The sequence below is a fragment of the Rhinopithecus roxellana genome, chromosome 11, assembly GCF_007565055.1.
Source record: "Rhinopithecus roxellana isolate Shanxi Qingling chromosome 11, ASM756505v1, whole genome shotgun sequence".
NCBI lineage: Eukaryota > Metazoa > Chordata > Mammalia > Primates > Cercopithecidae > Rhinopithecus > Rhinopithecus roxellana.
The window spans coordinates 96,283,126-96,296,838 of record NC_044559.1 but is presented as its reverse complement, the minus strand read 5'-3'; the positions used below and the strand labels follow the sequence as shown (position 1 = coordinate 96,296,838).

Here is a 13,713-nt window from a genome sequence, read left to right as displayed (position 1 = left end):
AAAACTGAATATTAACATGCGAAGAATGAAACTGGACTCCTATCTCTACCACATACAAAAATCAACTCAAGATTAATGAAAGACTTAAACACCACCATAAAACTACTAGAAGAAAACACACAGAAAACACTCAGGACATTGGGGTAGGCAAAGATTTTATTGCTAAGACTATATTAAACTAAAAAGCTTTTGCACAGCAAAGGAAACAACAGAGTGAATATCTGCAAACTACTCATCTGACAAAGGGACTAATATGAAGAATATACAAACTACTCAACAGATTAAGAAAACCCAAATAATCCTATTGAAAAGCAGGCAAAGGACATGAATAAACATTTCTCAAAAGAAGACATACAAATGGCCACAGATATATGAAAAAATGCTCACCATCACTAATCATCAGAGAAATGCAAATCAAAACAATAATATATCATTTCATCCCATTTAGAATTGCTATTAAAGACAAAAACTAATGAATGCCGGTGAAGATGTGGAGAAAAGGGAACTCATATATTATTGGTGGGAATGAAAATTAGGACAGTCACTGTGAAAACAGTATGGAGATTTCACAAAAAAACTAAAAATAGAACTATTATATGATCCAGCAATTCCGCTACTGGGTATTTATCCAAGGGAAGTCAGTATATCAAAGAGATGCCTGGATCTCCATGCTTATTACAGTACTATTCACAACAGTAAAGATATGGAATCAACCTCAGTGTCCATCAATGGATGAAGAAAATGTGGCATATATGCACGATTGAATACTATTTGGTTATAAAAAGGAATAAATATGTAAACAAATGTCATGGATATGACAGAATACTTCAAAATGCTTTATTAGCATTTAATTAGATTACATTAAATATCTGAAAGTAATGAATAACAAAATCAACAACTTATTCTATAATTCAAACTGTTTACTAATTCAGAATAGTAGTTCCTCAATTTTTAGATTGTACTGTGTGGACTTGACAAACTTTAAAAGGTTTAACCTTTATTAGAACTACATAATGGATCATTTCTTTAGGTTTCATTGTTTCCTTTCAGTGAGGCTTTTTGAAAGCCTTTAGTCACATAAACATTTTATATAAATACATATATATTTTTAAATTTTGTATTTCCCTTTCATTTCTTTGATAACCTACTTTCTTCTGGTGAACAATAACATAGTCTTTTCCTCCAAAACTGTAACACAGCCTATTTCTTCTCAGGAGAGTCTGAACACATTTTTATTGCATTTTCCTCACTCTGTACACTGACTTTTCATATCAGAGTGGAATAAGGCAGATTCAGAAAAACCACTGTCTCCAAATTAGTATGTTCTTGTACAAAGCAGACAACCATATTTTTATTTGCTACGAGAAGAGTGGGAAAGAATCAAAGGGCAGTAAGGGTTTTTCTAGTTCTCGCTTCTACTGCCTACTGCCATGTAAGTAAATGGAATTTGATGTCCAGACACTGTTCTAAGCATTTCATATGCAGTGGCATTACTACCGCAATACATGAGCAGCTAATAATTTATTACTGTGTGGTCACCATAGTGTTCCATTAACGAAACAGACTGCTCTCTATAGGCACGTGTAATAAAGTCTGGTCCTCAAGAATGTTCCCAATAGTAGAGCAAGTTCCCATAGTAGAATGGTAGAAACAACAATCCTTTAAAGAGGCAAAGAAACACAGTTGTTAAGATCCATTTACCATTTTCATCATGACCACTGGCTTCTGGTGTACCCTGCCTCTGGTCCTCTTCAGGTGCCTCAGGAAAAATGACAGCAGTGTCTTGTTGTTGTAGAAACTCTTCAACATTAGGATCATGGTTTTGCTCATTTTCTGCATCTGACTCGCATTCATCATCTTTTACTAAAAAAAAAAAAAGCATACTTTTAAGAAAGCAATCTCACCACTAAGTTATTACAAAGGTTTTCTAAATAAGAAATTATTTATCTTGAGAGAACATGTGATTGTTCTTGAATCTGCAGAAAATATTTCTTGAATATTAAAAATGAATTCCACTCATTTTGTTGTAATCTACTAAGATATCTCTTTGCTTTATAAGTTTAAAGTGTTATAAATGTGTGAGATTCTCACAGTATCCCTTTTAAATGTTAAAGTCATACTTCTATTGCATTTTACTAATAAAACACAGAGAAGGCAATATAGTTGACTGAATTATTTCTCAATTAATGATAAAGCAAGAAAAAAACTAGTTCTCAAAGGTCACCTTCTTAGCAACCTATCATATCACAATATTTATTTAAAGTTGGACAATAGACAGCCCCTTATCTGTGGCTTCATTTTCCATGATTTCAGATACCTGTGATCAGCTGCAATCTGAAATCAGGTGAACACAGTACAAGAATAATAATCTGAGAGAGAGCGAGGGAGACCACATTCATATAACTTTTATTACAGCATATTGTTATAACCATATTTTATTATTAGTTTTTGTTGCAATCTCTGTATAAAATTTATAAATTAAACTTTATCATAGGTATGTATGTATAGGAAACAGTATAGTATATGTAAGTATTTATTTCAGATACTTGATGGGGGGTCTTGGAATTTATCCCCCATAGATAATGGTAGGGGGGGACTTGTACTTTAAATCTGAATCATTCTCATATAAACCATTCTGACATTCAGTTCAGTTATATGATTTCTTAGAACATAGTTTTTAATAATTATCTATAGTTAGAAGGATTTCTAATAAGCATCAAAGGGTATCAAATCTATGAAAACTGTTTCTTAGCTATACTAGTATTCATATTAAACAAGGCTATTCTTTCTCTATTTCTGCCTCAGTAAATGTTTAACTGTGGGATTAAGGCAGAGGCAACTTTTCTTGAATTAGAAAGGCTTATGCTTTGAGATGGTAGCCCAGAGTGCTGCCAAATTTCTAAAGCAGTATTGCTGTACTATGGTTTTCCTCCATTTCCTCCACTGGCTCCAGATGAGGGCCTCTACTCCATGCTGGTAACTGCAATGCCTTAGTATGGCTCCCAAATGTCGCAGGGATGACTTCTTTATAGACTCTGACTGAACTGTCGGGTCTAAATTTGTAAAACAGCACTTCCCAGCAGCTGACATTTGGCCAAATTACAATGGGGATGTATGGCATCTGTTTGTTTGATGGTTATTAAAACAATCTTGCTAAATCTCCTGCACCGTAGTGATAACTGAACTCATCAGGGTGACTGTTGTTTAAAACCTGAGAACCAATGACAGTAACAAATGGTGACTGTAATTTTTTCCCTATTTCTCAATAGCTATCAATTATTTAACATTTGCTACATACCAAGAACTGCATTATTTAGTTAATGTCAGTAGTTACCAAACTGGGATTACTGGATCCAGAGGTAAGTGAAGACTTTTAAAAGGTAAGCTGGACTGTTGGTTTTAAAGGAATCAACTCCCAGATCCTCAACTTCCATGCAAACTCTTTTCTAGCATCCTTGAAAGTTCTTCTCCCTGCTCTCCCTTTTTCACAGTATCCCTTGTTCTTTCTTAAAAGAAAAAAAGAGAAAAGGCATATTCCTCTATCCATCCATGACATGATTATGGTACACTGCTTGGAGTGTAAAGTCCTCCTGGGTGTCAAAGGAGTAAAGTTCAAAATACTGATTAGGGAAAGCCTTCTTTACTGACAAATAAAGGCAACATAGAATCACTATAGGTTTTCTGGTCTTCCCTGTTTACATGAATTTCTATTAGGCATAAAGCACAACTGAAATGGGGGTATGCTGGTCCTGGTTGGGACGCTGAAATTAACTATATAATATGGCCAGAGGGAGTGAGGGTAATTTTCCCTTAATGACCCCCTAACTATTATTTAAAAATTCATTGCTCTTCAGGAGACTGATAAGAGCAAAGCAAATAATATTCTCAAACATCATTCCTAGGATTTGTCATTAGGTAGAACAATAAGCAGTTCTGAAGAGCTAAAGCAGAACAAATCAGTGGCATTCTTTGCAAAGCAACTTCAATTTTTAAAATTTAAACTAGATAAAAGTCATAAATGAAATTAATATATTATGTGATTTCTTACAGATTTCATGTTGAGTTTCTAAGAATTAAAATTATTTTTATCAAATTATATAAAATATTTATTTCAATTAAGCAATCTCCATCTTATATTTTCTAAATCCTAATAAAAATTGTAAGTGTGCTAGCTGTTGGAATGAGTTTTTAAATAGTATACACTTTTCAGAACTGCATGATCTGTATTTTATATATGAATTTTGCTGCTTCAATAAATTCTAGCTTTCCTATACATTGATTAGGTCTAAAGGTACACAGTTGGAGATGAAGATTTTTTTAACATACATATTAGATGAGATCTATATAATCTTAATCTTGACTTTACTACTTAGTATTAGTATAAGATGTATTTACTTATACTTTATGTTTTCTTCATTACTGATAATTTCTTTTTTTTTCTTGAGACTGAGTTTCGCTCTTGTTGCCCAGGCTGGAGTGCAATGGCATGATCTTGGCTCACTGCAACCTCCACCTCCTGGGTCCAAGCGATTCTCCTGCCTCAGCCTCCCAAGTAGCTGGGATTACAAGCGTGTACCACCACATCTGGCTAATTTTTATATTTTAAATATATCCTTCATACACTTCCTTATTGATGAGATTTTGTAAAATTCCTCAAAATATGTATTGTCACACTGAGTTCAAAAAATGAAAAAATGCTTTTTTTCCTGACTGAAAGTAAGTCTGACTTGTCTGGCTGGTTTGATGTTGATAACTGGCTTTGCTGGGTAGATTATTGGAAATTTTCCAGAAATTGCATGAACTAATAAGGTATTGCTCAAAATACAGTTCATATAATAAAAGTGTTTTTCATGAAAAATATACTGGTAAAAGATACTTAAATTAACCATATTTCAGTTTCCTCAATCATTTCTGAATACATTAAACAAAGTGACTGTGAGAAAAAAATTTTTTAAAGCCCAAAACAGATATCATTAGTCCTTTGATAAATAACTATTGGTAAAGTCTTTCTGGTATATGTCCCAGAAAATGAGGGAATAGATGATTGTAATCACTGGGAAACAAATCTTTTTGCAAATTAGATGGCTTTAAATTTTGGTTTTCAACAAAATTGAAGAAATAGTTAATCAAAGTATAAGCTGACAGGACATTAAAATATTTTCATTGACAAATAACTTTTGACATTATGTCTGAAGATGTATAAAAACTGAGCAACTCAGTTATAACATAAAATTTTATTTCGTCTTTTAATTTGAGAATAAAGGTACCTCAATCCTAAAAAAAAAGAAACCAAATGATGAACACTTTTCCTTCTAGAAATAATATTAAGCTATTATAATTAATTACTATTTATGAAGTAATTTTAAAAATTAGCTCCTTTAATCTCATTTCTAATAATGTTTTTCTTTAATAATTAAAATTTAAAATATACTTATGTTGTGATCAACTATGAACTACTAATAATTAAATGATAAATCCCTGAATTTTCTAAAAAACTAAGATCTTTGTGGTCCCTGGAAATTGAAAATAAATTTTAATTTACACACATATTTTTCTTGTAAGGAAATAAAATAGTTGATCAAAAATACCTTCAAACAGGAAATATATATTGGCATAAAATTCTATAGTGTATATAGAACGGAAATATGAGCTCAAAAAGTAAACATTATGACCTAACATTTCTTACTCTTAAAGAGCATTTTCATACTTTTAAAAAAACGATAATAGGTATTAATATACTATGGGTTTCGTATGTAATAGTGATGTTAAAATGTCAATGTTTTACTATGCCAGAAATTAAATTATAACTACTGACATTTAAAATGAAAAATTTTATATGTCCATTAAGAAATTTGTGAGGCAGTATATAATCAGTTTACATCCTATAAAATTTATATACAGTACCTCTTAGGGTTGTTGTAAGAATTAAATTAATTAATACATTAATGTACTTATTAGGAGGGTACCTGGTATGTAGTAAGTACTATGGAATTGTTAGCTATTTATGCCTTAAAGAAGTCTTGCAAGATGAACATAATTTTGCAATTAAAATTTTTCTCAATAAAAAAATTAGGGTCAGAAAAGGTTTTCTAAGATCACAGAGAGAAAATGTATTACTGTTAGAGCAGACAAGTTGGTATTAGGTGTCAGGTATAAAATCTGAGCTCTTTCTATTAAACTACACTCTATCTCCATGAACCCACATTTACCAGGCCCAATTTCAAACTGAGACCAGAATTTCTGCAGCTTTTTAAAATTTAAAGTGTTGGGAAATGCACATCTTGAAAAGGTCAATTATAAATGTCCTGGTCTTTAGATGATAAACGTATATATGTAAACATTAGGGAGATGAAAAAAATATACAGAGCATAAAAGGGTAATTGGGTTTTCTTTAAATATGACAAAACTCAAAATTGACAATCAAAGTATAGAATTAAATGACTACATACGTGTATTTGAGAGAGCAAATATTTAATATAAACACTAAATATTTTTAAATCAATCAATCAATCAATTTTTCCGTCCTGAATAAAGTGTCCTCAGGCTTCCTCTTATCTTTATCCTCCATGTTTGAAATTTTCTAAAATTATCAACTATATAAACAAAAAAGGGATGCTCAGTAGGAACAAAGGATGTTTTAAATGAATTTTTTTCTCTGAATACTAACTTCAGACTATAGTTCCTTAACTTCAAGAGCTGCAAAACGAAGTCTGCTATAAAAAAGATCCGACAACGTTCTGAACTAATGATGGCGACTGCTGTAAAATATTTTTACTTATTTTGTCAGCATATTATTCCCTAGAAGTCAAGAAAGTAACAAAAGCAAAGGCATGACATAATTTTACAGTTTAACTGCTCAAAAGTCTCAAAAGTTAAATTTCCTTTTAAAGCTACACTCACTGGAGCTTTAATGGAAGTTTGCTTACTCCTAACTCCCCATGTTCCAGGTGAATAATGCAGCAGGGATCATCATCGTGTAGATGGGGGAGATTTTACATTCCAGCAGCAACTTTTGTTAAACACAAATTTGAGAAGGTTACCCTGCCTTTCAGATGCAATTTTTTTTGAGGAAATTTACATACTATTCAGTACTTCAAACTGAAAGAATTCATTTATTTTTATAGTGAAGAACAGCCTGACAGATAAAATACTGTAAACCTGTGAGTATCTTTTTGGATAGCATTTTACCTAGAAGGGCAAGAAGTCTTCTGTAACTCTGGTAATATAAGTCATCAAAGTTTAACAACACTAGGTAAAAGTAAACAGTGTACTCTTACGTTTATTAACATTACTGTATTACTACTAACAAATGTCCAGCTTAAATATTTTACATATTCTATAGTTTAGCATTGCAAATATATGATAACAAGCATATCTGAATACATTATTCACGCAGGTTACACAGAACCAAGTTAGGGGCAAAACATAAAATCGTAGGCTATAGGCACCACAAATTATCACATACTCCATTATTATTTAATTAACCTGAAATTCACTTTTAATAACAGCACAAAGATTTACTCTGTTTTACAGAAATGACTGACAAGTATAGGAGTGCTATTATTTATATTATGAATAAAAATCTAATCTTGACACTTTTAGGCCATGAACCGTACCTCATCTTACCTAACGAAAGATAAAATTTGTAAGCCTTTATGGAATATTCCTAAAATGCACAGCAAAGTAAAAAACAAATCTATAGATGATAACTCATAGAAGAGAAGGAAAAAGAAAATGTAATGAAAACTATATGACAGAAATATCTAATTTATGGTTGAATACACAAAGTACAATTATACTACGTTTAAGTATAATATTGTGAGGAAATGTTTTAATAATCTGGAATTCATTTTTGAAGTTTACATTCTAACAGTTCTGGCTCTTTTAAGGAACACAATAAAAAGTGACTGGTATTATTATACATAATATCTGATTTAATTTTTCCACTTACTCTTTTGCTTCTTAAATCTGATCTGAATCCATTACAGAGGAATAGCCTTAAGTCTCAGGGAGTATGTACTTTTTAGTCACCTAAAAGCAAATTTCCTTGTTTACTCTAATTCAACTTCATTTTATCCTTTTTCAATCACAGAAAATTTAAGAAACATTTTTGATTCTCTTGTTTGCTGCGACATGTTCACTCAACTCATTAATATTCATGATTCTCATCTGATTCATAGATAATCCATATTTGCTTTTTCTATTTTCTTCTGCTTTTTGTCTTGTGGGCAATTCAAAGCAGACCCAGGTAACTAATAATGAAACTCAAAAGTTAGATCTGCATTTCTCTAACTTTGGTCAAAAACTTGACAGAAGTTCAAATCATCTTTCAAACACTTATTTTTTGGATTATCTGTAGGTTATACTTGTCATTCTTATAGAACAGAAAAATCTGCTATGTAATATGAATCTGTAAGTTACTCTGTATTTAAGGAATATTTACTTCTTTTTATGTAGTGCATCACACGCCTAAGTACTTAAACATTTAAGGCAGGTAAGATAAAAGAGAAGGAAACGGACTAAATTCAGGACTCACAAATGCGAAATCAGTGACACAAAAGACCTTCTTTTAAAGGTTATGGTATGAAAGTAAGCTGCAGCAGAGTACCTGTACATCCTGCTTCATCCGCCTGAGCTTCAGGCCCCAGGATTTCTTGCCCTTCCTTTCCTGCTGAAATCAAAGAAGAAGAAATTAAAATAGATCTATAGTGTTCCTAATACAAATGAAAGACACATGTTTAAAGTTTTGGATATCCCAATTACTCTGATCTGATCATTACACATTGTATACATGTATCAAAATATCACATGTACTCCCCAAATATATACAGCTATTATATATCAATAAAAAATTAAAAAAATAAATCCAGGTATCACAAACATTTTAACTTCCCAAAATCTGAAAAGGAAACTTTCAGTACAGATTATATTTAATTTGAATTTTTTCCTTTTATGAATATGGTAATGTGTCCTTGAAAAGTAAAGCTGTTTAAATAAATTAAGTGGACAGTCTTATCACAAAGATATCTTAGAGAAGTAAAAGCAGTACAGATTTAGATATTCTGGAATTATACATATTTTAGGATTATAAGCAAATTGGAATTTTAGTATTATTTTGGGAAAAGAGCTCTACCTATAGATGGTAGAATTATGTATTTTTATTTCTTCTCTAGAGCACAAATTCTATGTTCTAGGCATTGTGCTAGTAACTTACTTCTTTTAAGCTTTGTAACAACATATTTTATAAGTTAAAAAACTTGAGGCTTGGAGAAGTTAAATAACTTGCCCATAGACACACAACTATTAGGTGGTAGAAATGAAATATAAATGCAGGTCTGATTGACTTCAAAGTCCACTTTCCATCAAACTCTTGCTCATTTAACTAGGGTACCAGAAAACTAGAAAGAAGACTGGACCAAACGTTACTGTGCCCAAAGTAAACACCTAAGGCATTACGCTTTTTCTTTCACTTTATTCATTATTCTACTACATATGTTGATATGTAGTAATCAACAATATAGTGCTACTAACAAATATTTTTAGATATCTGTCATCTTCCCTTGCTACCTCTACATTTATAGTGGGCTATCTGTAGCATTTCATACAGCATAGGTTCAGAATAAACATTTTATATGATAAATTGAAGTATGTTTTATATTTTCAGGTACATTTTATTTATTACAATAATGTATTAAGAACATGTGCATATATGAAAGGTATGAAGAAGTTAAAAACTGTTCCTTTTCTAACTAGTAGCAGAGTATATGTCATAATTATGATCAGAATACTTATATGGTCACACCAAAATAGTGTAGTTATCTGCACCCTAATCAAATTGCACTGAATATGTCAGTCAAAAGTCTTGATTTAAATTTCTTTTAGGTTTTGTTGTTAAATTGAGAAATAGAGCACTAATCAAGTAAAATGTTTGCATCGCATTATAGCATGTATTTCCTTTAAGTGCCTTGGATTATCAGGTGGATTTATTCAGCAGATTTTCTTTACTCATTAACTTTCATACTAATACTTAAAGATGATCATATAGGAAAAACAGTCAAAATACGCACAAACCTCTTTAGATCAATGTAAAAAACACTGTTTTAAGTAGATAATGATGAGGTTAACTTCTGCTGAAGTCTCATTTTATACTTTCCATCAGCAAAATGACAGTTTAAAGACTTCTTGGTAAAGTGCTTACAAAGCTAAGCTGTAGGATAAACATTAATGTTTGCTAAGTGTCTGCAAACCTCTAGCACCCCCTTTTTCTCGCTTCAATGTTTCTCCTTAAACTAAAATAATAAACAGTATGCCAACTGGGTAATTATATGATGGTAATATAGTTATTGATTATCGTATACTTATGTTCCGTATTCTTCTAAAATGAAAATCAAAACAGCCAGAGTTACTACCTGATAAGATGGAATATGACATTGATATTAAAGGTTAAAATGACATTTTTAGACACTGCTAATTTTTCTACTTATAAATATTTTAGGAACTGCAATTTGATTAATTTATTTGTTTCTTCATTTCTTCATCCCCCCTTGGGATAAATTCTAGGCTCTTTAGATGAGTATTTAACATACTTCAGAATCTACTCCAAGACCTATTTTCCACAATTTAAAAACTAGAAGTCTATTTTTTTCCCTCATTATTGAGGCTGGAGTTTTGGTTGAACAACTAAGATCATGGTGCCTAATGAAAACAGAAAACATTCTAATGTTGGCCTTCAACACTGCAAAAAAATGCTGCCTCGGTATAGGCTCCTTTCTGCATCATCCGCGGACTAGCATGAGTGTGTCTGCAAACAGGCTGTGCTAAGTATTTTTCAAGCAGCAGTATCTCTCATGTGTTCTGATCTTACTTCTGATTTAGGAATTAAAAGGGGAGTAAAGTAACAAACTCAACTTGTACGTATTTTTTTTCCTGTAAGACTTAATAATGTCAACAGATTATGACTGGTTAACCTAAATGCAATTTTAAAAAGAACACTAGAATGCTCCTAAGGTTTTTGTTTTTAGTATAAATTCTAAAGCAAATATATAAGTGAGAAAAATGCCTGAGTAATAAGACTTTGTTTTTACAAAATGGAAAATAATGGAAAAAGGTGGCCTAAAAAATAAGTCATGAAATAACTACTCAGCAATAAAAAAGAACAAACTATTGATACAAGCAACAGCTCAGATGAATTTCCAAGAATTGAAAAAAAGCCAGTCTAAAAGGTCACATACTGTATGATTTCATTTATGTAACTTTCTTCAAATAATACAATTGTAAAGATGGAGATTAGTGGTTGCAAGGGGTAAGGAATGGGGCAAGGTAGAGGGACAGGGGTGAATATGTAACCGGAAATGAGAGCCTGGTAGTGACAGAACTGCTTTGTATCTTGAATATATCAACGTCAATATGCTTGTTGTGACATTATATTATGTTACCATTGGAGGAAACTGGGTAAAGGGTACATAGGATTTCTCTGTATTATTGTGAATCTATCATTAGGTCAAAATAAAAAGTTTAATTAGAAAATAAGTCAAAGGCAAATATTGCAAATTCAGACCAAAAGAACTTATGGCTTGTTCTTTTTAGTCATAAGATGAAATTCCTAGTAAATAAAAACAAGAATGGAAAATGTGATTAATTTTAATAAAAATCCAGAAGCCTTACTATCATTTGCAGGATAGCATAGTTTAAGCTAAAGGACTGGTTATTTAGCATATGTGTTAAATTCAAAAACTTGTGTTTTTTGAAATTCACACCCATGTGTTTCTAACCATTTCAAATGTGTTCATGGGAATATCTTATAGCAGCCTCTAAGAAGGCACAGTAATTACCTAACTGAATCAGATTTCCCTTTCCTGGTTTGCCTACTCCTCTTTGATACACATTCACACATGCCAGGCATATTTTACCTGTATAGATACTCCTTGACTTATGATGAGGTTACATCTTGATAAACCCATTATAAATGGAAAATATCATGTCAAAATGCATTTAATACACCGGTCCTACTGAACAACATAGTCCAGCCTAGTCTACCTTAAAGGTGCTCAGGACAATTATGATATCCTACAGTTGGGCAAAATCATCTAACATGAAGCCCATTTTATAATAAAGTATTAAAATCTCATACAATTTATTGAACAGTATATTGAAAATGAGAAATGATTTCATAGGTCCTTGGAGTGTGGTTTCTACTGAATACATATTTCTTTCACATCACTGTAAAGTTGAAAAGTCTTAAGTCGAAGTTGTAAGTTGGGGACCTTCTCTGTACCTTTTCTCAAGTTGTTCCCTCTGCCTAGAAAGCCATTACCCAGTCCAAATGAGTAACTTCCACAGATTTTTTAAAGGCCAATTCACATCTCTCTCATTCTGTAAGTCGTTGCTGGGCCAGCTTTCTGCTATTCCCACCCTACTGTTCCTGCTAAGGGAAAACTATCAAAAAAGAGAATGCCAACAGATTCCTGAATTCAAACCTAAATGTGTTCAAACTTTAGAGATGAAATGTTTCACTGTATACTTTTCCAGATAGTTTCATTTTCCCACTCCTGTATCTTCTACTTTATAATATGTATGTGAATATTTGTGGTATAACTGTCTAGCAAAGTTAAAACGAATATAACTCACAAACTCCATGAATACCCATTACCTTAGATAATGATTAAAAATATATACCTGAGGTCAGATCCAGCTAAGATGGAGAATGCACAAACTGTTTATGTCTGCTACTAAATCTAGCTAATAAAACCTGGGGATAATGAAGGGAACAGTTATTTAAAGACTCTAAAGGGTAAGTCACAGCAGGACTGGAGAAGATGACATGACAAGAATTCAGAGTAGCACAGGGTGATTCCCCTTACCTTTTTCTTCTTTTTTCAAAAGGTACCCCTGGCCCGGATTCAAGGGAGCTTAAAACCTGAAAGTGGGCCCTGGGGCATGGCAGTGAAGGCTCTAGGAGAATCCTTCTAGTTTAGGCTCAAGGAGCAGGAAAAGGCTTAAAGAAAAGAAAAACTGCCCTTTTCTCCTTTATTCTCTTGCATCCTAACCTTCAAGGTAGTAGCAGAAATAATGATGACTGCAAGAATTTAAAACTTTGAGGGAGGGAAAACTTCCTCTCCAGTAGGAGGAGCTGTGGCCCTAAGAGTATAATATAACCTCCACTGAGCTCTTTCTCTGTCTTCTTTCAGCTCTTCCACAGGCACAGATGCAGGAAGTATGTGGCAAAGTAGGGTAAATGAAGTCCCAAAGTTTTGGCTAGAGGACTGAAAAGCAGAGTCTCTAGGAACTCAAAGTACTGAGATCATGAAAGAGAGAGGCTCAGGAAAGTGACCTCATAAGGCTGTTTATGAACTCTTGGGTTTATGCTCAAACTTCTCATGTGTGAATCTGATCACGGACTGTGAGAAACTAAGTATGGACAGACAATTACCCATGTTCTAGATTGGACCCTAGGTGGTACATGAAGGACAGATCTGAACAGCATTTCAAAGACTTTGAAAAGTGAACCAGTTGTGGAATCACAACCTATATACTGGCTGGAGATTGCATCCTGAATACAACTGGATAAATTGCCTGTTAAGCAAAAAACATCAAAATTCTCTATAGGATTTAAATAAGACCAAGTATTAGTCTTATTTAACTTATTAGTCTCATAACATAATACTCGAAATATCCAGGATACAATCTCAAATTACTTGGCATGTGAAGAATCAG

General features: G+C 32.4%; 1 protein-coding gene across 14 annotated transcripts in view; it reads right to left on the bottom strand.

The window, feature by feature from the left end:
- Positions 1 to 13,713, bottom strand: part of ZEB1 (zinc finger E-box binding homeobox 1) — a 206,366-nt gene that overhangs the window by 31,856 nt on the left and 160,797 nt on the right. For 9 of the 14 annotated variants that reach the window (XM_030940674.1, XM_030940678.1, XM_030940681.1 and 6 more), the window contains 2 exons: positions 8,609 to 8,671; positions 1,702 to 1,863 (listed from right to left, as the gene is read on the bottom strand). In XM_030940674.1, coding sequence (XP_030796534.1) covers positions 1,702 to 1,863; positions 8,609 to 8,671 — 225 coding nt within the window. The remainder of the gene's footprint in view (positions 1 to 1,701; positions 1,864 to 8,608; positions 8,672 to 13,713) is intronic. The other 5 variants (XM_030940675.1, XM_030940685.1, XM_030940684.1 and 2 more) reach the window with 1 other exon arrangement.